The sequence below is a fragment of the Dendrobates tinctorius genome, unplaced genomic scaffold (assembly GCF_039654945.1).
Source record: "Dendrobates tinctorius isolate UK_male_01 unplaced genomic scaffold, ASM3965494v1 ptg000265l, whole genome shotgun sequence".
Taxonomy (NCBI): Eukaryota; Metazoa; Chordata; class Amphibia; order Anura; family Dendrobatidae; genus Dendrobates; species Dendrobates tinctorius.
The window spans coordinates 18,146,474-18,170,407 of record NW_027361932.1 but is presented as its reverse complement, the minus strand read 5'-3'; the positions used below and the strand labels follow the sequence as shown (position 1 = coordinate 18,170,407).

The 23,934-nt window shown below is 43.9% G+C and overlaps 1 protein-coding gene across 8 annotated transcripts in view; it reads right to left on the bottom strand.

The window, feature by feature from the left end:
* The window catches only part of CABIN1 (calcineurin binding protein 1), a 291,790-nt gene that overhangs the window by 6,435 nt on the left and 261,421 nt on the right, over nucleotides 1-23,934 (bottom strand). For all 8 annotated transcript variants that reach the window (XM_073559181.1, XM_073559178.1, XM_073559186.1 and 5 more), the window contains one exon: nucleotides 12,733-12,807. In XM_073559181.1, the coding sequence (XP_073415282.1) occupies nucleotides 12,733-12,807 (75 nt within the window). The remainder of the gene's footprint in view (nucleotides 1-12,732; nucleotides 12,808-23,934) is intronic.

Below are 23,934 nucleotides of genomic sequence, written 5' to 3'. Positions count from 1 at the left end.
TGAACATGGCAGGCATGATTTTGGGGGGCTCCGTCCTGGGGGAGAACTGAAGCATGATGGCCCCTGGCTGCTCATGAATGGGGGGGCCCCTGGCCTGGGGAGAAGGGAAGCATGGCTTTGGCTGCTCATGAATGGGGGGGCCCCTGGCCTGGGGAGAAGCATGGCCTGGCTGCTCATGAATGGGGGGGGCCCTGGCCTGGGGAGAAGCATGGCCTGGCTGCTCATGAATGGGGGGGGGGCCCTGGCCTCGGGAGAAACATGGCCTTGGCTGCTCATGAATGGGGGGCCCCTGGGGGAGAGGCTTGGCTGCTCATGGGGGGGGGGAGAAGAAACATGAATCGGTCGGCCCACATAGGGGGAGAAGCAGCATAAACTGGGGGTGGGGCACATGGGAAGAAGCAGCATAACTGGGGGGGCCACATAGGGCGAGAAGCACTATGCCAAAAGTAGACCGCATATGGGGGAGAGCATTATGAAACAATGGGAAACGGGGGTGCCTATATATATTACCTGGAGGCTGTCGGGCTATATATGTTATTTAGAGGCTATGCTGGGCTGTATATATTACCTGGAAGCTGTTTTGGGCTGTATATATTACTTGAAGGCTATGCTGGACTGTATCTATTACCTTAAAGCTATGCTGGACTGTATATATCACCTGGAGTGGAGGCTATGCTGGGCTGTATATATCACCTGTAGACTGTGGTGGGCTGTATATATTAACTGGAGGCTATGCTGGGCTGTATATATTACCTCGAGGCTGTTTTGGGCTGTATATATTACTTGAAGGCTATGCTGGACTGTATCTATTACCTTAAAGCTATGCTGGACTGTATATATTACCTGGAGTGGAGGCTATGCTGGGCTGTATATATCACCAGAAGGGTGTGTTGGGCTGTATATATTAACTGGAGGCTGTGCTGGACTGTATATATTACCTGGAGTCTGTGCTGGGCACTGTATATATTACCTGAAGGCTGTTGCTGGACTGTATATATTAACTGGAGGCTGTGCTGGGCTATATATATAATCTGAAGGCTGTTGCTGGACTGTATATATTAACTGGAGGCTATGCTGGGCTGTATATGTTATTTGGATGCTGTTCTGGGCTGTATACCATATTTTATTTGGAGGCTGTGCTGGGCTGTATATATTAACAACTAGAGGCAATGCTGGGCTAGTGGGCTATATATGTTATTTGGAGGCTGCGCTGGCCTGTATATATAATTTGGAGGCTGCAACTGGTAAATAATAAATACAGCCCAGCAGCACTCTTCAGATATTATATCCAGCCCTGCATAGCCTCAATATTAGCTATACAGTACATTTACGGTTGGGAAAAACCGCAGCAAAAATTGACATGGTATAGATTTTCCCGCTCTAAAAAACGCAGCATATCCGCTGTATATTTTAGTGGCACCATGTAACGTGGATCTAGCACAACTGCACTTGCCGCTGCCGGCCACAAGCCCAGTAGAGAATGAATGGGGCGTGCCGGATCGGTGCCACAAGTCGCCCGTTAGGCGGCAGAGGTGCAGAAGACTGCCGGATCTGCTGCTAGTATTGGGGGCCCGAAAAATTTCTTGCACAGGGGCCCACTACAGTCTGTGTCCGCCCCTGGTAACATCCCATGAACATTAGAAGCACTCTGAGAGAACATAAAGCGGGAAATTCAGGCTATGACCCCAGACATCCTGAGGAATAGATTCAAAAATATGGAATGGCGAGCGTAGGCACGCTTGGATGCGAATGGTGGACAATTTAACACCTGATTTAAAACATCAGTTTGTCATGAACCAAGGTATGTACAGTCCAAATTTCAGTAAGGTCGACAGTCTTTTAGAATTTAAAGCTATTTTTCTGGAAAAGTAGAGAGTAAATCACTCTGTATATATATTACATATTTTGTAAACATGAATTAATGTTCAAATGTTTTAGGCAGGTATGGAAAATATAAAGGTCCCTATATACATTTGACTATTGGAAAATCCTCCGATACTGACGGCTTCATCAGACAATCCAATTTGGATAGAGGTTCCCGACAGATGATGTTGGGCAAGTTAAGGATCCAGTATGTTCAATTTTTGGACTATCGATACTTCTGTTCTCCCAGAGATAAATTGCCACTAGAGATGTTGGATATTGGCTCTCTCATACAGAACACAGAAGCATTTGGCTGAGTGAGCTTGAATGTGTATGGGAGAGTCAGGAAAGATAACTGCCAGTCAAAATAATGTCTGATACATTGTTCGCTGTTCAGCTATGTAAAGTGTATGTGGGGCTTAAGAATGCATTAAAAAATAGAAGTGTTAATAGTTTATTTTTTTATCAATTAAAATGCAAAGTGAAAGAATAAAACAAAGAAAATAAACCAAAACAATAATTGGTGCTATCTCCCTTTGCCTTCAAAAACTATCAATTGTTTTAGGCTCACTTGCACAAATTCAGGGATTTTGTAGGATTATAGACAGGTGTATGAGTAACCAATTATATCAAACATATGATAATGATCATCATTCATATGAGGGCTCAAACACAGTCATTAACAGAAACAGCTGTGTAGGAGGCTTAAAACTGGGTGAGAAACAAGCAAACTCTGCTACAAAGGTGAGATTGTGGAAGACCGTTTCATGTCACAGGTCATACACCATGGCAAGACTGAGCACAGCAACAAGACACAAGGAAGTTATACTGCATCAGCAAGATCTCTCCCAGCAAAGATTTCAAAGCTGACTGAGGTTTTGGAGATGCTGTTCCAGATCTTTTGAAGAAACAACAAGAAACGGACAATGTTGATAACTGTGGACGTAGGAGAAGTCAAGAAAACTAAATGAAGAAGATAAAAGACAATTCTTGCTTACTTTGCTTAGAAATCTGAAGATTTCCAGCTATGCTGCTAGTGTACACTTCCCGGCTTCAGGAGACGCAGTGACTCTGGCATAAAGAGTGGCACGCATACGCAGATTTCATCACGCTAATGGAAAGAGGGCTCACTATTCTGGGGAACTAACACCCCATCAATTAGTCAAAGCCCTCATTAGCATATATAAATGCTTTTAAAGCATGTATTTAACATAATTTTTATACACAGCTGGTTAGGGAGGCAGTGTAATCACACATCGCTGAATGCCGATGAATTGGAGGTCATGGTGGACCTGACAGATTCCCTTTAAGATCCGTCTGGAACTACATGGAGAGACAGAAGGATCTGCACAAGCCTACATTCAAATAGGATCTGTGGTTTGTTCTCCAAGATGTTTGGAAAAACCTGCCGAGTTTTATCAAAAGCTACAGGCAAGTGTACCTAGAAGAATTGATGTTTTTGTGTTGTTTTGAAGGCAAAAGGGTGTCACACCAAATATTGGCTTGATCTAGATTGAGGGTAAACTGATTAAATTTGCTGATGACACAAAGCTTGGAGGGATAGCTAATACTAGAGAAGAGAGAGAGATGATTCAAAAAGATAAAAATAAACTGGCAGCAACTAACAGAATGGTTTTTAACAGGGAAAAATGCAAAGTACTACATCTGGGCAATAAAAATGAAAAAAGCATATACAGAATGGGAGGAATAGGGCTAAGCAACAGCACATGTGCAAAAGACTTGGGTATTCTAATAGATCACAGACTGAATATGAGTCAACAGTGTGATGCAGCAGCAAAAAGGGCAAATGCAATTCTCGGCTGTATTAACAGAAGCATACAGTCTAGATTACGTGAAGTCATTATTGCCCTCTACACCTCTTTGGTCAGACCTCATCTGGAATACTGTGTCCAGTTTTGGGGCGCCACATTTTAAAAAAGACATCAACAAACTGGAGCAAGTTCAGAAAAAAGCGACCAGAATGGTGACCGGTCTGCAAACCCTGTCTTATGAGGAAAGGTTGCAGGATTTGGGAATGTTTAGCTTGCAGAAGAGAAGACTGAGAGGAGACTTAATAGCTGTCTACAAATATCTCAAGGGCTGTCACATTGTAGAATGATCACATCTTTATTCTCATTTGCACAAGGAAAGACTAGGAGCAATGGGATGAAACTGAATGGGAGGAGACACAGATTAGATATTAGAAAAAACTTTTTGACAGTTAGAGTGATCAATGAGTGGAACAGGCTGCCACGAGAAGTGGTGAGTTCTCCTACAATAGAAGTCTTCAAACAAAGGCTGGACAGACATCTGTCTGGGATGATTTAGCGAATCCTGCTTTGAGCAGGGGGTTGGACCAGATGGCCCAGGAGGTCCAGATTCTATTTTTGTTCATTCACTTTGCATTTTGTAAATTGATCAAATTAAATTAACTTTTTTATTTTTGAAAGCATTCTTAGTTTGCAGCTTTTTTCCACACCTGCCTAAACCTTTTGGACAGAATATGCATATACATAGCAGAATGCCAGCTAGTGGAATGCACACATCTGGGCCACTTTGGAGCCTCTGCTCTCGCTGCGGTGACTCATTCTACCAGATTGCCTCAAGAGCAATGGCTGTTCCCAGTTGGCACAGTGCCAAGTGTCTGGGCATTGCTAAGGATGGAGAAAATAAGAGAGAAAATCTTTCTCCTTTCACTACATCCCTCAATAGGTGTTGAAACAGATGTGAAACACTAGGGCAAGAAAAGAGTTTCATTAGGAGATAGAAGGTGTCATGGCAACAGGGAAATAGTGCCCGGTTACATGGAAGTCAGGAAATGGTGCAGAGACCCCCTTGGCACATCTCATCTATGGCTGCATGAGTGAGGGGAGGCCGATGATGGAGAACCTTCCTCATAATACACAGCAGGTGGAGGAGGTGACATATGTCCCCAGAGTCCATTACATAGAGGTGCAGAGAGACGGGAACCGATGAACCCTAGGGAAACACAGCATCTAATCCGCAAAATACCTGCTAAGCAACAAAGGACACTCAAGGGAAAAGGGCTTAGTGCTTCCATTATCTTCTTTACTCGGCAGTTGTCACCCAGCTTTCCCACATTCCTGAGTGGCAAATCTAATTATTTGTGTAATTACAGATTAATATGATTGCACCCTCTGCTACAAGATCATTTCTATAGATTCAGCAGCTGGAACATTGCCCTTATAGGTTGTCACCCAGCTTTCCTAAAGGTAGACCCTTTGGAGGGAAAGCTCTTTAACCCATTATATAATAAAGGTAACTCTAAGAACTTTATATTTCAGCGTGGGTCTCTTCATTTACAGTGAGCTGATAACACTCTGTGCTTTGTTGCAGTCATAAGACCCTACAGCGCTTGCACAACACATCTCAGACCTTATGGGCTCACCATATGGCGGCACTACAGTGCCACTTTGCATGAAGCCGTAATATGACACAGGTGTGCACACATTGTGGATTCTGCTGCGGATCTGCAGCGGATTTGGTCCTGCGGATCCGAAGCAGTTTCAGCTGCGGTGTACAGTACCAATGAAGGCAATGCAAAATGAAAAACACAGTGCCCACGGTGCGGAATTTTCCGCGCGGATTTGCTGCGGTTTTAAATCCGCAGCATGTCACTTCTTTGTGCGGACTCCGCAGCGGTTTGGCACCTGCTCCATGACAGGTGTCAAACCGCAGGGGAAACCCGCAGGTCTTTTGACCTGCGGATTTACCTGCGCATTTAGACAAATTCGCTCTGAAAATTCAGCAGCAGAATCCGCAACGTGTGCACACACCCTAAAGGTGCATACGTCATGGCATGCCGACCCTATACACAGGTGATATCCCCCAGAAGCAGAGGGGTGAATATCTTGGCACACAGAGTCCCGCAGAGCCTACAGGACCGTGCACGGAGCCTGTGCAGCTACACACTAGAGGGGCCACCTAGGCTCTGAACATGGCTCATCCGTCTGCACAAGTCCTGATTGTTTTCTAAGATCGCAGCTCAATGCTGGCATGGATGGGCTTACTGCACGACTTGGCAAGCTAGGTTTTACAAAAATAAAGCAAATGTGAACGCTTAGAAATTAGAGAATATGCCATGCAGCATCAGCGGAGCACACAGGTAGGCAGGATGTGCAGTTATCACAACTTCTGCTGCCATTTCTGAACCATTTTATCAGTCAGGAAATGGTAAATCTCCGAGCAGCTACACAAATGGTGTCTGAGCAGCCCACAAGCCGCACACAGCTCACTGGTGCAGAAGGTTCAAGAGCATTTCCTGTGTGTAGTGCAGGCTTCTCCCCGAAACAGAACCTGAACACGGGGCACCCCCTCCTCCACCCCGTCACAGGTGTCATCGTAGGCCTCTGCGTTGTAGAACTGCCCCACTTAGCATCTACTCACAGAGGGTGCCAGGCCACCAGACAAATGCCCAATGTATTCCATAATATGTAGCACAGAAATGAGGCAGCACTCTGATTCAAAATGCAAAATTTAAAAAAGTGGACTTTATTAAGCCCAAATGGCAACGTTTCGGTGCACAGAACTTTTCTCAAGCAAAAAAAAAAATAAAATTATATTATATTTTAATATATACAGTGGGGAAAAAAAGTATTTAGTCAGTCAGCAATAGTGCAAGTTCCACCACTTAAAAAGATGAGAGGCGTCTGTAATTTACATCATAGGTAGACCTCAACTATGGGAGACAAACTTAGAAAAAAAAATCCAGAAAATCACATTGTCTGTTTTTTTTTTCATTTTATTTGCATATTATGGTGGAAAATAAGTATTTGGTCAGAAACAAAATTTCATCTCAATACTTTGTGATATATCCTTTGTTGGCAATGACAGAGGTCTAACGTTTTCTGTAAGTCTTCACAAGGTTGCCACACACTGTTGTTGGTATGTTGGCCCATTCCTCCATGCAGATCTCCTCTAGAGCAGTGATGTTTTACTTTAAGAAGTGAAGGTCAGTCAGTCCGAAAATTTGGGAAAACTTTGAAAGTGTCCCCAAGTGCAGTGGCAAAAACCATCAAGCGCTACAAAGAAACTGGCTCACATGAGGACTGCCCCAGGAAAGGAAGACCAAGAGTCACTTCTGCTGCAGAGGATAAGTTCATCCGAGTCACCAGTCTCAGAAATCGCAGGTTAACAGCAGCTCAGATCAGAGACCAGGTCAATGCCACACAGAGTTCTAGCAGCAGACACATCTCTACAACAACTGTTAAGAGGAGACTTTGTGCAGCAGGCCTTCATGGTAAAATAGCTGCTAGGAAACCACTGCTAAGGACAGGCAACAAGCAGAAGAGACTTGTTTGGGCTAAAGAACACAAGGAATGGACATTAGTCCAGTGGAAATCTGTGCTTTGGTCTGATGAGTCCAAATTAGAGATCTTTGGTTCCAACCACCGTATCTTTGTGCAACACAGAAAAGGTGAACAGATGGACTCTACATGCCTGGTTCATACCGTGAAGCATGGAGGAGGAGGTGTGATGGTGTGGGGGTGCTTTGCTGGTGACACTGTTGGGGATTTATTCAAAATTGAAGGCATACTGAACCAGCATGGCTACCACAACATCTTGCAGCGGCATGCTATTACATCCGGTTTGCGTTTAGCTGGACCATCATTTATTTTTCAACAGGACAATGACCCCAAACACACCTCCAGGCTGTGTAAGGGCTATTTGACCAAGAAGGAGAGTGATGGGGTGCCACGCCAGATGACCTGGCCTCCACAGTCACCAGACCTGAACCCAATCGAGATGGTTTGGGGTGAGCTGGACCGCAGAGTGAAGGCAAAAGGGCCAACAAGTGCTAAGCATCTCTGGGAACTCCTTCAAGACTGTTGGAAGACCATTTCCGGTGACTACCTCTTGAAGCTCATCAAGAGAATGCCAAGAGTGTGCAAAGCAGTAATCAAAGCAAAAGGTGGCTACTTTGAAGATCCTAGAATATAAGACATATTTTCAGGTGTTTCACACTTTTTTGTTAATTATATAATTCCACATGTGTTAATTCATAGTTTTGTTGCCTTCAGAGTGAATCTACAATTTTCATAGTCATGATGAAAATAAAGAAAACTCTTTGAATGAGAAGGTGTGTCCAAACTTTTGGTCTGTACTGTGTATATATACACTGTATATTATATATATACATACATATATAATATAATATAATATATATATATATATATATATACACTCACTGGCCACTTTATTAGGTACACCTGTCCAACTGTGTGTTAAGACTTAATTTCTAATCAGCCAATCACATGGCGGCAACTCAGTGCATTTAGGCATGTAGACATGGTCAAGACAATCTCCTGCAGTTCAAACCGAGCATCAGTATGGGGAAGAAAGGTGATTTGAGTGCCTTTGAACGTGGCATGATTGTTGGTGCCAGAAGGGCTGGTCTGAGTATTTCAGAAACTGCTGATCTACTGGGATTTTCACGCACAACCATCTCTAGGGTTTACAGAGAATGGTCCGAAAAAGAAAAAAAATCCAGTGAGCGGCAGTTCTGTGGCCGGAAATGCCTTGTTGATGCCAGAGGTCAGAGGAGAATGGGCATACTGGTTCGAGCTGATAGAAAGGCAACAGTGACTCAAATTGCCACCCGTTACAACCAAGGTAGGCAGAAGAGCATCTCTGAACGCACAGTGCATCGAACTTTGAGGCAGATGGGCTACAGCAGCAGAAGACCACACTGGGTACCACTCCTCTCAGCTAAGAACAGGAAACTGAGGCTACAATTTGCACAAGCTCATCGAAATTGGACAGTAGAAGATTGGAAAAACGTTGCCTGGTCTGATGAGTCTCGATTTCTGCTACGACATTCGGATGGTAGGGTCAGAATTTGGCGTAAACAACATGAAAGCATGGATCCATCCAGCCATGTATCAACGGTTCAGGCTGGTGGTGGTGGTGTCATGGTGTGGGGAATTTTTTCTTGGCACTCTTTGGGCCCCTTGGTACCAATTGAGCATCGTTGCAACGCCACAGCCTACCTGAGTATTGTTGCTGACCATGTCCATCCCTTTATGACCACAATGTACCCAACATCTGATGGCTACTTTCAGCAGGATAATGCGCCATGTCATAAAGCTCGAATCATCTCAGATTGGTTTCTTGAACATGACAATGAGTTCACTGTACTCAAATGGCCTCCTCAGTCACCAGATCTCAATCCAATAGAGCATCTTTGGGATGTGGTGGAACGGGAGATTCGCATCAGGGATGTGCAGCCGACAAATCTGCGCCAACTGTGTGATGCCATCATGTCAATATGGTCCAAAATCTCTGAGGAATGCTTCCAGCACCTTGTTGAATCTCTGCCACGAAGAATTGAGGCAGTTCTGAAGGCAAAAGGGGGTCCAACCCGTTACTAGCATGGTGTACCTAATAAAGTGGCCAGTGAGTGTATATATATATATATATATATATATTACAAATCGATTACCGTATTTTTCGGACTATAAGACGCACCGGACCATAAGACGCACCCTAATTTTCAGTAGGAAAATAGGGGAAAAAAAAAAATAATGTGTCAAATGGGGGTCCGTCTTACAGTCCGAATTCAGCTTACCTGGGAAGGGATCCAGCACAGGTGGAGAAGTAGTCACAGGGGTCATTCAGTGGTCCAGGCTCGTGCGGTGGCGGCTCTGTGCTGGGGCAGGTTGGTTGTGCTGGGGCAGCTGCGCTGGGGTAGGAGCAGCTGTGCTGAGGCAGGGGCAGCTGTGCTGGGGCAGGGGCAGCAGTGCTGGGGCAGCTGTGCTGAGGCAGGAGCAGCTGTGCTGGGGCAGCAGTGCTGGGGCAGGGGCAGCTGTGCTGGGGCAGGGGCAGCAGTGCTGGGGCAGCAGTGCTGGGGCAGGGGCAGCAGTGCTGGAGCAGGGGCAGCAGTGCTGGGGCAGGGGCAGCAGTGCTGAGGCAGGGGCAGCAGTGCTGGGGCAGCAGTGCTGGGGCAGGGGCAGCTGTGCTGGGGCAGGGGCAGCTGTGCTGAGGCAGGGGCAGGTGGGCTCTGCGGTGGTGGCAGCGGGCGGCGCTCTGTGGTGCGGTGGTGGCAGCGGGCTGTGCTCCGGTGCAGGGGCGGCGGCTCCGCCAGCATTTCTTCGCAGCCCGGAGGCCTCCGCACTTTCCTTGCTGGCCGCCGCCATGTTGCGGTGGCCTCCGGGAGCATGGACGCCGGGAATATGGCCGCCGGTCCGGGGACGGCGCATGCGCAGGATCAGATCTCGTCCCGAGATCTCGGGGGACGAGAAGAAATGCCGGCGGAGCCGCCGCCCCTGCACCGGAGCACAGCCCGCTGCCACCACCGCACAGCGCCGCCCGCTGCCACCACCGCACCGCAGAGCCCCGCCCGCTGCCACCAGGTTAGTACCGTGTATTGCGACCATAAGACGCACCCCCCACTTTCCCCAAAAATTTTTGGGGAAAAAAGTGCGTCTTATGGTCGGAAAAATACGGTATCTTTACATTACACAGTCAGATGTGATGTCATTTACTGTCCTTAGATCTTCCACAAACAATTGACAGATTTCATAGCAATTCTGTTATTTAAAGGGAATCTGTCAGCAGGTTTTTACTATGTAATCTGAAGACAGCAGAAGATAGAGGCTGAAACACAGAATTCAAGTATGTGTCACTTGTGCTGTTGTTTACTAACTGTGAAGAGATTAACATTGCTGGACTATACTAGTTCGGCTCTGCCTACTTCTGGGATAAGTAGCTCACTGTCTATGGACGTTGTATATACAGAGGCTGGTGTAGGCGGGGTTAGCTTTCTCAGCTCTGCTTCATTTAAAAGCTAAAAGCTCTGTGTAAGGACTTGGACTGCGTACCTATTTTGTTTCCTCTTGCCCTTAGTTCTGTTTGATTGTGTCCTTACCCAAAATGGAGTTGCTGGCTTCTCGGGGGCCATCTTGTTTCCTGTCTGATACTCCTTGTTTCCTGTCTGCTGCATACATAAAGGAACTCTGCACACTATACCTTGCTTGTGTATCTTGTACCTTACTTGCTGCCAAGCTGGAAGTACTTGCAACCTGCTTGTTTCTTCTCATCGGGATACCCCGCTTGCTTCTGGATTTACGTACCAGTGGAAAGACTCTGTTGCCTACACCTGCTCTGTACCCACTTCTGCTATGGTCTACCCTCCTTTAGGAGCCGACCCGGGCTCTGGACCTCTGAATCCTGCATTGCTGGACTTGTACTCACATCCTCGGTCTGTACTACTAACATCTGCATATTCTTGAGACTGTCTTATTGCCTGCTTATCTGTAGAGTCGAAGTTTGCATCAGTTATCTGAAGTTCATCTCTCTACAATATATATCTATATCATGAACTGTGATATAACGTGTTTGTCTTCATTCTGATCCACGTCATCGGTTTCCATAGAACTATAGCATAATCTTACTACACTCTGATTGTGTCAGAACGGCTGCTCCCAGTTATCTAAGTGATACATCATTGGATTCATGGTCTCTTTGTCTACCCCATGCTACTATCAGATGACCTGCTGACAGATTCTCTTTAATGTTTCATCAAGTGCAGAATTATACTTAACATTAATGTTATTTAAACATCTCTACAATGCAGATTGGAAACCATACATTTATCATAAATGGGTCCAAAGCTCCCAAAACATATGCTAAACATATCCAGAGAGCACCGATTCACCTGAGTAAGACCACAATAGTGTCCAGGTAGTAGACTTTGGGATATCATTTTCTTAATTGGATAGGAAAGTACAGCAATATGCAATTTCCTATACAGATGACCTTCGCCAAAAAAGTATGCCACATGTTTTTACAATCAGACCCTCTGGTCCACGTATGCCACTGTAGGCATATACAGTGCCATCCCCAGGAGAATTACACTGGAAGAGTCATAAACAGCGCACAGGAGAAGTGATCAGATCTGGGCATCTGTGAATATACATACTGTATCTTTAATCTTACATGTGGTCACATGGATGTGATAAATGGAGGGGAAAGCCCTGCAATAACAAGCCATAAGCTGCTTAAACTATCCTGCAATACTTTGCAAATCCATGCTTGGCTTTTTCGGTGTTCCACTTCTGGATACTTTTGTGTTGTGTACTACACTATAACTCTGCACGGCACTAATGCATATATAAAGGGTTTGGAGCTTTTACATGTGAACTGTAAAGCCACTTTCCCATTAAGTAAAAAAACAGTGGATTTTCAGCTGTGTTTTACAGGGCTTCTATAGGGAGCCTGAAAAATTCACGTAAAACCACAACTGAGTTTTTAAGTCTGAATAAAATAACAAACAAAAAAACAAAGTTAAATCTGCAGAAAAAAAAAAAAAAAAAAAAAACCACATAAGAAAAAAAAAACCATCCAAAATACCACAGAAAAAAAAACAATAATCTGGGCATACTGCTATTTTGATGCAGACAATGGCGAAAAACAGGGAGGAGAACAAGTGTTTACGATACATGAGAACATGGCCTACATGTATACTACACGCCCAGTGTATTCACTAGATATGGAGTCTGCCAGCTGTATAGTGTTACACTACCCATGTAATAAATATCACAGGGTTATTGTTTCGGATTTTAGATTGCGTGTAAACAATGAGTTAAATCATTGGATTGCTCTGCTGCAATGTATCCCAGCAATTTCCTAAGGTATAGACATGGGTTTCTTCAACCTAAGCCATAAAGAGACAGGGATGCAAGTAAGGACTAATACTGTATATTTGCCAAACCCTGCAGATATATGGCACGGTTTTAACCTGTATCCTCAATCTTTACTCCAATATACCCAGTTTCACGGGCACAAGTGAAGCATAATTTAGCATTTACATCTACTAGCATTTTCCATTCGCCTGCCTGGGTCGCTCACCTGTTTCTGGGCCGATGCGCCCATGTGAAGTTGGCAGAATTTAATAGCTTGTTCTAATGCAGCGCCTTCATCCACCTGAAAGACAAAACAACGCCTCATTATGGACTATCCTGTTAATCTACCACTATGCCTTTAGTCATACATCATGGGGTAGAGTTCCACGACCTTTCACCACTTTGAGCACGTTAAATTGGCCACTTCATGGAATAGTGGCTGCAGAGCAAAATAAAACTTAAGTTTTTATTTCTTAATTTGTCATCTTTATTGCAGAAATATTAGCTTGTTAACTTTAGATTCATTTTTTTTAATTTTTCTTTTACGGCAATACCAGAGATTCTTCACTGGGGGCTTGTAATTTTTACCTTGCATGACATTGACCAATCCAAAGCAGGAGATGTCATGCAGGGTGAAAAAAAAAAAACCAAGCCCCAGAAATGGTCTGATCGGACTTTGTCTGTGTGAGAGATGTAATTACACAGCCCCGCTTTCCACTGTTCGCATCTACAGTGATTACAAGCAGTGGAGGAGAGTAGAGCTGTGTGTCATTGCAAACACCTCCTACAGCTCTCCCCTCACAGCACTGTATGATCTGTTCTACCCCACAACTGATTACCATGAGAGAAGAGCTGCAGATGTGTTTGCAATGACACACAGCTCTGCAAGTTCCATTCCCCGCTTGTAATAACAGTAGGTGCCAGCAGCGAGATCAGTGAGGAAAGAGAGCTCTCCTTTCAAGGCAGCCAGTGTGGGGGTTGGGAAATAAAGAATAGCGGTGAGAAAAAAGATGCAAGTTTTTTTTTTTTTTTAGTAATGACACATTGGTGTGCTCTCCTCCCACTGGACAGTAGTCCCTGGCAGTTAGATCTGTGTGATCTGTTTAGACACATCAGTCCTTCTATATTACAAAGAGAAAGTTGGGTCTGACCTTTTCAGGCGGCATGTGCTTTATTTTCCCAACAGATCACGCCTTCTGCTTATGATTGGGTAATGTCATAGAGAGGAAAAAGTAACTGGTATACCCCCCCCCCCCCCCCCCAAGAAGAATTTTTGGCAATAGACTACATGTTCTTAGTGAAATTTAGAATGTAAACTTTACGAGCCAATATCTATTCAATAGAGATGAGACACTGAAAAGTTAAAGCCATGTTGTACTCCGCTCTTCAACCACTATTCCATGATTGTAGCCAATTTAACATGGTCAAGCTGGAGAAAGGTCCTCTTTAATATACGATCAATACTTACAACAAATCACCAAATAATCAGTGACGATGCTGATATAACGTGTAAAGATCGTGTATGTGACATCAGTCCTAGTAATCAATAACTTACAGTCGTCACATATTAAGCAGGTACAAAATGCTGCTGGAGTAACAGATAAAGGCAACATAAAAAGCAGGACTTGCCCAATAATGTAAACCATTATTAATGCCAATGTTGTAATCTAACACCACACAAGACTATGACTACTGACAGATGGTTCATGTCCAGATGGAAAGTTGGTTTTTACGGTTGACAAAGAGGCCAGTCCGGCGTGGAAACACGCTGTGGAATAAAACCATCTAGCCTTATCAGCTGAGGCATTAACAAGGTTTTCACTCTCCCTGGGTCCATCACTGGCTCTATTTCGCTGCTTCTGCCTGCGTTTTGGCTGGAGAAGTGACATCACGCTGACAGCTCACATCACCGCTGCAGTCAATCACTGAGCTCAGCGGCTGGGCAGCGTTGATGTGACATCACTGCTGTATTGGACACATAGAGATAGAAGCAGTGCCGCACCTGGAGAAGGTGAGTACCATCTTATTTATGAGTTATGTCATTTGGGAAGGGGCATTAATATTTTTTTTTCAAAGAGAAAACTCCTGTAAGCTCTGTTCAGATCTGCATCAGTGCCAGATAAAGCTAAATATTACAAAAAGCTTGTAAGCGCTGCACAGCGGTGGCTGATCTCTTAGGCAACGAGCATTAAAAATTAAAATAGAAAATTTACAATATCAGGGAAAAGGAGAAGAATCTGAAGAAATAGTAAATTAATTAAGTGCTTATATCTGTCCAACAATACCCATCAATGGCAGTCTCTTCACCCGACAGACTGACATTAGCGTCTGACGGAGATGTACACATTAGTATATGGGAGGGGGAAAGCTTTTCAAGATGGGTGGTGTCCATGGCGGCCATTTTGAAGTCAGCCATTTTGGATCCAACTTTATTTTTCCAATGGGAAGAGGGTCATGTGACACATCAAGCTTATTGAGAATTTCAAAAGAAAAACAATGATGTGCTTGGCTTTAAGGCAACTTTATTCTTTCATGAGTCATTTACAAGTTTCTCTTTGTTTACAGCCATTGCCATGTTGCAGAGGTTAACATGTGAGGAGCGGATAGAAATTGTGTTGATGTCTGCTGAATGCAGTACCTGGGTCATTGCAGCAGATTTCAATGCAAGACACCCTACGCAAGAAAACTGTCACCATTCCCATTTTATTTAGGTGTATCCATATAAATGGCCCACCCAAAAAGGTTTGCCTCATCACTGAACATAATGTTCTGTGTAAACTGAGGGTCCTGTTCCAATTTTTGTTTTGTCCATTCTGCAAATTCAGCGCGCCAATCTGGCATCAGTCGAGCATCCCTTTGGTGGATGTTAGCTACTCACAAATGGCACTCTTACAAAATCCAGCTGCTGCAGCATCTCAACGAGGAAGACCCAGATTGGCGCGCTGAATTTGCAGAATGGGCAAAACAAAAATTGGAACAGGACCATCAGTTTACACAGAACATCATGTTCAGGATGAAGCAAACTTTTTTGGGTGGGCCATTTATATGGATACACCTAAATAACATGGGAATGGTGACAGTTTTCTTGTGTAGGGTGTCTTGCATTGAAATCTGCTGCAATGACCGGGTACTTCGTTCACCAGACATCAACACAATTTCTATCCGTTCCTCACGTGTTAACCTCTGCGACATGTCAATGGCTGTAAACAAAGAGAAACTTGTTACGTTAAAACCAAGCACACCATTGTTTTTCTTGTGAAATTCTCAATAAGTTTGATGTGTCACATGACCCTCTTCTCATTGGAAAAAATAAAGTTGGATCCAAAATGGCCGACTTCAAAATGGCCGCCATGGTCACCACCCATCTTGAAAAGATCCTCCCATATACTAACGTGCCACAAACAGGAAGTTGATATCACCAACCATTCCCATTCAAAATTGAAGGCATACTGAACCAGGATGGCTACCACAGCATCTTGCAGCGGCATACTATTCCATCCAGTTTGCGTTTAGCTGGACCATCATTTATTTTTCAACAGGACAATGACACCAAACACACCTCCAGGCTGTGTAAGGGCTATTTGATCAAGAAGGAGAGTGATGGGGTGCTATGCCAGATGACCTGGCCTCCACAGTCACCAGACCTGAACCCAATCGAGATGGTTTGGGGTGAGCTGGACCGCAAAAAGGCCAACAAGTGCTAAGCATCTCTGGGAACGCCTTCAAGATTGTTGGAAGACCATTTCCGGTGACTACCTCTTGAAGCTCATCAAGAGAATGCCAAGAGTGTGCAAAGCAGTAATCAAAGCAAAAGGTGGCTACTTTGAAGAACCTAGAATATAAGACATATTTTCAGTTGTTTCACACTTGTTTGCTAATTATACAATTCCACATGTGTTAATTCATAGTTTTGATGCCTTCAGAGTGAATCTACAATTTTCATAGTCATGAAAATAAAGAAAGCTCTTTGAATGAGGTGTGTCCAAACTTTTGGTCTGTACTGTATATATATATATATATATATATATATATATATCTCTCTCTCAAGGGGTGACTGTACTTGAGGGTAATCTGCTGCTAGGATCAACCCCCCCCCAATCTGTCTATATGGGCATGTAGGTCATAAGAAATTGAATAAAATAATAACTTAATATCTGCAATTCGATGTCTTATTCCAGAAAAATCCATGTTTTTCTTATATGTAAATGAGCTGTTTCAGGACTATTGGCCAGACACTGATCTGAATGAGAATCTGCCTCCAGAGCCTATTATACATGAAACGGGAGTTGCACATGTGATGTGTAATGACTGACAGTCTTCTGATCTTACTGAAGAGCAGAGCTGAATTTGTCTCATTACAAACTCATGTGCAGAGCTGTGTCTGACTACAACTAACACCTCTTTAACTTTCATCTCCCACAGTGAGTGTGGGGGGAGAGGTAGCACTGCAGAGCTGATAGTACTGTGAGCAGAGTTACTAGAAGTCTTTATAATGAGACAAAGCTCAGTGAGGAGAGCAGACTGTCAGACATTACATAACTCACGTTAATTAAGTCCCCTTCATTTAAAATAAGCTTTTTCTGGAATAAGACATTGGATCACAGATATCTAGGTATCGCTTTATTCAGCTTCCTATGACCTACATGGCCATATAGGCGGCTTAGGAGGGTTGATCCTACTGACAGATTCCCTTTAATCCAAATATCTTACTTCCTCATATCATATGATATTCACAGGGGTCCAGCAAGCTGGGAGATCCCCAGACTGAAGCTGAATGTTATTACCCTGCGTAATAAACCAGAAAGGTACGCACAGAAACCAACTGGGAGACATTAATCTTGCAGTTCTGGCATGTCACCAATAGCAAATGTATGTGAACAGCTCTCCTGCGTAAGGATTCTGCCAAACTTAGTGATAACTTCTTGGTGTGCCATCTTCTGGTTTACAGCAACGGTATCAACGGTATCCCCACCATCCTCTTGGTTGCCTGGATGCATCGCATATGAAGAAACATACAACATACCCCAAGTGTTATGATGAGTCACCGAAGGAGGAAAAAACAAAATACCAGCTAAGTCCAGAAAAACCAGAGAGGTTGGCAGCTATCGGATTGCAGACCCCTGAACCTATCCACAACAACTAGCAGTAGCCGTGGGGGGTTCCTACGGTGCCCTAGACCCCTCGATCACAGCCGGAGAACTATATAGCCTAAAGACAGAAAGGGGAAAAACTAAACTGCCCCAGAGCAGACCCCAAAGCAATAGGCAGCCCCCAACATATAATGACGGTGAAGCAAGATGAAAACACTAACACAGATAGAAAGATAGGTTGTGCAAATGATGGGGCCCAAGCTAACTACACAGGACAGGATAGGAAAGCTACTGTCTGACATCCGCAAAAACCCTATCAAAATGAGCCAACCGACTGATAGGAAAAACAGGCCCTGAAGTCGCTAGGCTTCAAAAGACTATATCAGCACTCAGGTATATTCTGAAGACAGAGCAAAATATCAACAGATCAGAGACAAAAATGGAGTTCAGCTCACCCCCGGCCGGGGATGGCAGAACTCCCAAAAAAACAAGGCAAAACAAAAACAAAACTGAAGAGTACAAAGAAGAGCAGAAAACTTAGCTTTGAGATGCAGGAATCAGAATGGTCTCCAAGAATCCAGCAGGAAAATCACCAGCCAGGAAGAAGGGCGTCGGCAGCCTTATATTGAGTCCTCAATTCCAGCCACCCAGTCATCATCTAGCTGCCCATGTGTTTGGTAATCAGCCTCACTACCTTCCTTCACCAGAGCAGGGAGTCATCAGACCTCAATGATGAAGGGAAAAATGAACTCACAACACCCAAGGGAGTGAAAAAGAACATTTACAGAGCTAATGGGTGCAAAATTAGAGACGATGGTGTATAAAAGAGGAGCTGAGCTTCAGGGGGGTTTACACACTCACACCGCATACCCTCATATTAGGAAATATACTAATGGAGAAAGTAATGGCATACAGTCATCTTTACGCTGATAATACTGTGGTACGGCATGTACAGGGTCACAGGTGGATCCTGGGAACGAGGATCCCTCAATGGATATCATTAGGCATGGTGGAGAACGTGACTAATACAAAGGCTGGAACTCACTGTAGGCGAACACCGGATCTGACTATTTTCTAGAAATGCGGAGAAAATCCTTTTAAAACGCAGCCCACTCAGAATATGTTACAAGGTGATACCTCAGGGATTACACATTACATTCCTTGTGCAGCTGAATGAATATCATACATTGCCATCTTTAAAGGAGTAGTCTGGCCTAATAAACCCCCTTTTAAATACCCTATGAGGACATTATGCATCATCACTAGACCCAAGACCCTCATTGGACCACCTTCATCAACCAACCAGAGCGGAGAGAGCTTCTTGTCCACAGAAGACCCCATCAGTCTCTGCCGCAAATTCAGCTAGTACATGAGGGTCTCCCTAAAATATGGTTCAGGTGACCATATAAAACCATATAGGTTATCTATGTCTGCCTTTATGATCCCATATTGTAAATGCCCTTATTTAATAGGTTGGCAGTGGCCTTTATCTTTAATGGAGAGAACCACCCTCATGTTCATAAATTGGTAGCAGCATACCTGCTAGGGACTATTTGACACATTACTTAATATTAATCCCCTAGTGACCGGGCCCGGATGGGCCAATTTTATTTTGTTTTCGTCTCTCCTCTTTGCAGCAGCTAAAATATTTTTATTCTAATACTGAAGCGGCTGTAAAGAAAAGACCAACCAAATAACCAGTTAAATGAATCCTCCAGGTTATTATGACCACATGGCTGTGGATACTTAATAGGTGTAGGTTTTTTGTAATAAGTATGTTATAAAATTTATATACGGTAACCGAAAAAAAAAATTCACATTTTGTTCGGGGTGGGGATTTTTGATTTTATTTTTATTTTTTGCAGTGTTTTGTATATCTATATAAACACACACAAACATATGAGGAGGAGCGATACTAAGTGTATCTGTATAAAACACCTGCAAAAAAATAATAAAACTAAAAATCCCCAGCCCAAACAAAATATGAATTTTTTTTTATGTATATGAGGCACATTTTATAACATACATATAACAAAAATAACTACACCTAGTAAGTATCCACAGCCATGTGGTCATATTAACCTGGAGCGTTCATTCAAATGATTATTTGGTTGCTCTTTTATTTTTTTTCTGCAAAGCAAATAAAGAAAACAAAAAAACAAAACCATCCACAACCCCAAATACCAGAGGTGTTTGCACCTCTACTCACAGACAGGGAATGGACATCTCAGCTGCACCTCCTGGATTGGAGGATGTGAATGAGTAGTTCCACCCATCTCACCTAATCTAAAAAAACTAGGCCCATATATTGGATCTATTAACCCTCTCAGCACCTCCTACGGTATATACGGTATATGTAAATGGACACATACATATATACACAAATATTTTGTCCACCAGAGTATGCTAAAAGATCTCTGCAGAACATAATTGTTCTTTGTTAATTTTTTTCTACTGTGACTAGGGCACCTGTATGGCCCCCAGTTACAGGAGGAAAGAGCTAACTATAGTGATAAATGTCCCTGGCTGAGTGGATCTGTCTCTGCTAGGCCGGGCAGAGACCTGGAGATTATGTGATCCCAAAGTCCTACAGGAGTATTGGCAGTGTTCATTATGCACTATGTAGCTGGTGAAATAGAAGACAGAGGCAGTAATAAACTGCTTCTATCTTCTCCACAGGGTGCCTGCTATGTCCGACAGCTGGAAACAGAACCAGCTCGATTGCAGGAGCTTTAACCAAGCGGTGTAAATTTACAATGGCGATGGGACCATGCAACATAAATTTACAACACTTGGTTATCAGGTTAATACAATTTTGTTAAAAAGCTCTAATAGGAACAAAGAAAGCTTTGCGCCGGGTTTTATATGTAGTACCATGTAACAATTTCTGTCAAACATAGCAGAAAGTAGTTTTAAAAGGGTAATCTCCAGTTTGGAGGTTTGACAGCTGGGACCCCCACTGATCCCAAGACCCGGGTCTTTGAAGAGAACCACGTGAATGGAGCGGTGGTTAATAATGCGCACGGCTGCTCAATTCATTCTTAATGGGAGATAGCAGAGAGCTGGGCAAGGCTGGTTTTTGGCACACTGGTTATCAGGATTGATAAGGATCCCAGCGATCAGGAAGGTGCTCCCTATCCCATGCATAGGGGATAACTTTCACTCTTGAGAATATCCCTTTAACATGATTTTTCTGTATTCATCTTTTAGCTAAATGTGAATGGAGTGAACTGGTTCCTCTGAATCACACTTTTCACTCAAAGTATTTGCCAGTGGTAGGAAAACCAAAAGTGTTCTTTTTTACTGTTAAATTTATGCTGCTCCAACGAGTGACAACAAAACAACAAATAACAAGTATAATAGTATAATATGCAGAGTTTTGCCATGGGGCCACAATTACCTCTGCAGGATAACTACAACTGCATAAGCATGAGTGGGAGAGGTTGAATAATTGAGGATGAATGAGCCACACAAGAGCAATATGTTAGGGAATGTGTTTTACAGCTCCTAATGGTTACAGGATATTTTCATTTAGGCCAATGGCCACAAGCTTTCAAAAGAAAATCATGTACCTATTACCGTAGCCACAGAGTGGGTGACATTCCACCTGTGTGAATCTCACAGGACTTCAAAAGTGAAATGATACCCATGGCCACCCTAAACATTCGCATGGCACACATTTTAGAGCCTCCGCTTTTTCCAGTATACCAATGTAAACTATGCAAGTCAGTGATAGTCATATTAAAACAAACAGAAACAATGGCCTGAAACAACCAATTGCAGGGCAGCTTTCAATTTTACAGAACAGTTATAAAAAAGAAAGCTCCGCTCTGATTGGATGCTATGATCAACAAGGACAGCATTTTGTTAGGCCTGTTTCACACATCAGTTTTTCACAATCAGTCAAGATCCGCCGTTTTGTGAAAAAAACGGATCCGCCATTTTGTTTGGCGGATCCGTTTTTTTCCCCATTGACTTGTATTATTGGCGGATTTTGACTGATGGACGTCTGTTGCATCCGTATGTCTGCGGATCCGCCAAAATTTTGGCGTCCGCTGACATCACCGAACGGACCATGCAACGTTTTTTCTCTGGCCGCATCCGCATTTTGTGTTTATCTACAGATTTAACCCGCAATTCCTTCTGGCTGCTGGATGGAGATATCTCTCTCTCCTTCCGATCGACACGCCATACCTGCCGATCGATCAGGATCCCGCGACGCGCCATGCCTGCCGATCCGGATCCCGCGACATCACGCGACCATTCTCCTCACATTGTACTGACACGCGATGCCGCCCGCTCGTTCATGGAGGTACTCAGCTATTTCGCTCCACTCTCTCTGCACGGGTTCCTTTAAAATTTTACCTTCGCCGGATCAGTACATCCGCTGATCCGGTGACACCTGTTCCTGTCAGTCCACCTGCGGATCCGTTTTCTGCTATTTTGGTGGATTTAGGACAGACCTGGAAAACTGATGTGTGAAACAGGCCTTAGCTGCAAGAAATACGGCCCACCATTATGCCCCACGCCATTCCTCCTAAGGATCTGGCCACATCTACATCAGACTTGCTTTCTGTGCTTCATCAAGGGTCCAGAGAAAGCTGACCCCAAGAACAGCTCAATACGCAGCGTTCTTCTTGCCAAAGTACAGTAACCTCTATGGATCCAACATAACATTATGACTTCCGTTATAAACCAACGTCATAGGGCAGATGTGAACACAGTTTACTTACGGTATATGCTAAAATACATGCATCGAGTGCAATCAGGAGAAAGGTAGGATGGGCAAGGGAACCAAGAGAAAATTATCTAGATCTACAAAAAGGACAAGACTAAGGCCATGTGCACACGATGCAGATTTGCTGCGGTTCCACAGCGGATTTTACCGCGCAGAAACGTTGCATATCCGCATTGTAAAGTACAGTAGCCTTAAAATCAATGGAAAAAAAAAAAACGCTGAGCAGACGCTGTGGATTTTTCCGCGCGGTTTTCCAGCGGTACAAAATCCGCAGCATGTTACTTCTTTTGTGCGGTTTTCCATCTCCCCTGTCACCAAATCCGCAGGGGGAAAACCGCGATGGAAAACCGCACAAAAACCGCATGAAAAATGGAAGAAATCCGCAGGAAAAATGCAGGTCATTTGACCTGCGGATTTCTTCCATTCTGCGCGGAAAAATCCGCAGGGCCAAAAAGTACATCTGCACTCAGCCTTAGGGCTCATTCGAGGTCCGATTTTCACATGCAAATATGTCTTTCTCAGGGATAGCACTTTTAACGCCGGGATCACACTAACGTGTGATGTGAGAAATTTGCACGAGTCTCCCGCATCAACACCCGGTGCTAATGCCGGCACTCAGGACCGGAGCTGCGGCTGCATAGAAATACATGCAGCTCCTGTCCTGAGTGCCGGCGGTAGCGGCGGGTGTTGATGCGGGAGACTCATTTGAGTTTCTCGCATCACAAACGGTAGTGTGATCCAGGCCTAACTGTGATAGTCCATGGGGCCATTCACATGACTGTGATTTTCCAAGGGACATATCAAAATCAGCAATGTAAGTCTATGGGCCTGTGGAAAAAAAAAAAATCAGTTCACACTCAGATGACATCCAAGTGTGGTCCAATTTTCACAGACAGAAAAGAAAAGATGGGAAAACTTTCCTTTTTTATTTCTCCACATACAATAAAAATGGGAGACACTCGAACCATACTCTGATAAAACACAGTCTGATCAAAAACATTGGTTCATTTTTAACGTGTTAGAAAACTGGACATCTAAATGAGGCCTAAGGTCGTTTTCACACTGCGCTTGGTCCCACATTCGTTGGTCCCATTGGAGCTTAGATCCGAATCCCTCCCCCTGCGCAAAATGGGATTTGGAGATATGCAATGATGGGGCCATTGACTATAGTAGTGCTAACAGAGCCAACATATTCTCTGCCGTTTATCATTTACTGGAGGCGGAAACTCAGACGTAGTAGACCGTGTTGGCCTCCAGTAGGCGTATACATCCGAAAATTATGCAGGACAGAGAACACATTGACTCTGTCGGCACCATTATAGTCATGGGCCCCGCATACGCCCGGTGGGGGTTCAGATGTAAGCTCTAATGGGACCAACGAACGTGGGATAAAGGGCAGTGTGAAAGCTCTCTGAGACATTTATATATGTCTGCGAGGACAACTACTCAATTAAAATTAAACATTTTGTCTCATTGTTTTATAATAAAATGATTCAGTCATTCTCGTTGCCTATTGTCAGATGTATCTGTGAAAAATACTCCTGTGAATATTATGAAAAAAATAATGATTCTAGCCTGTTATAATAAGGGCAGAACAGGT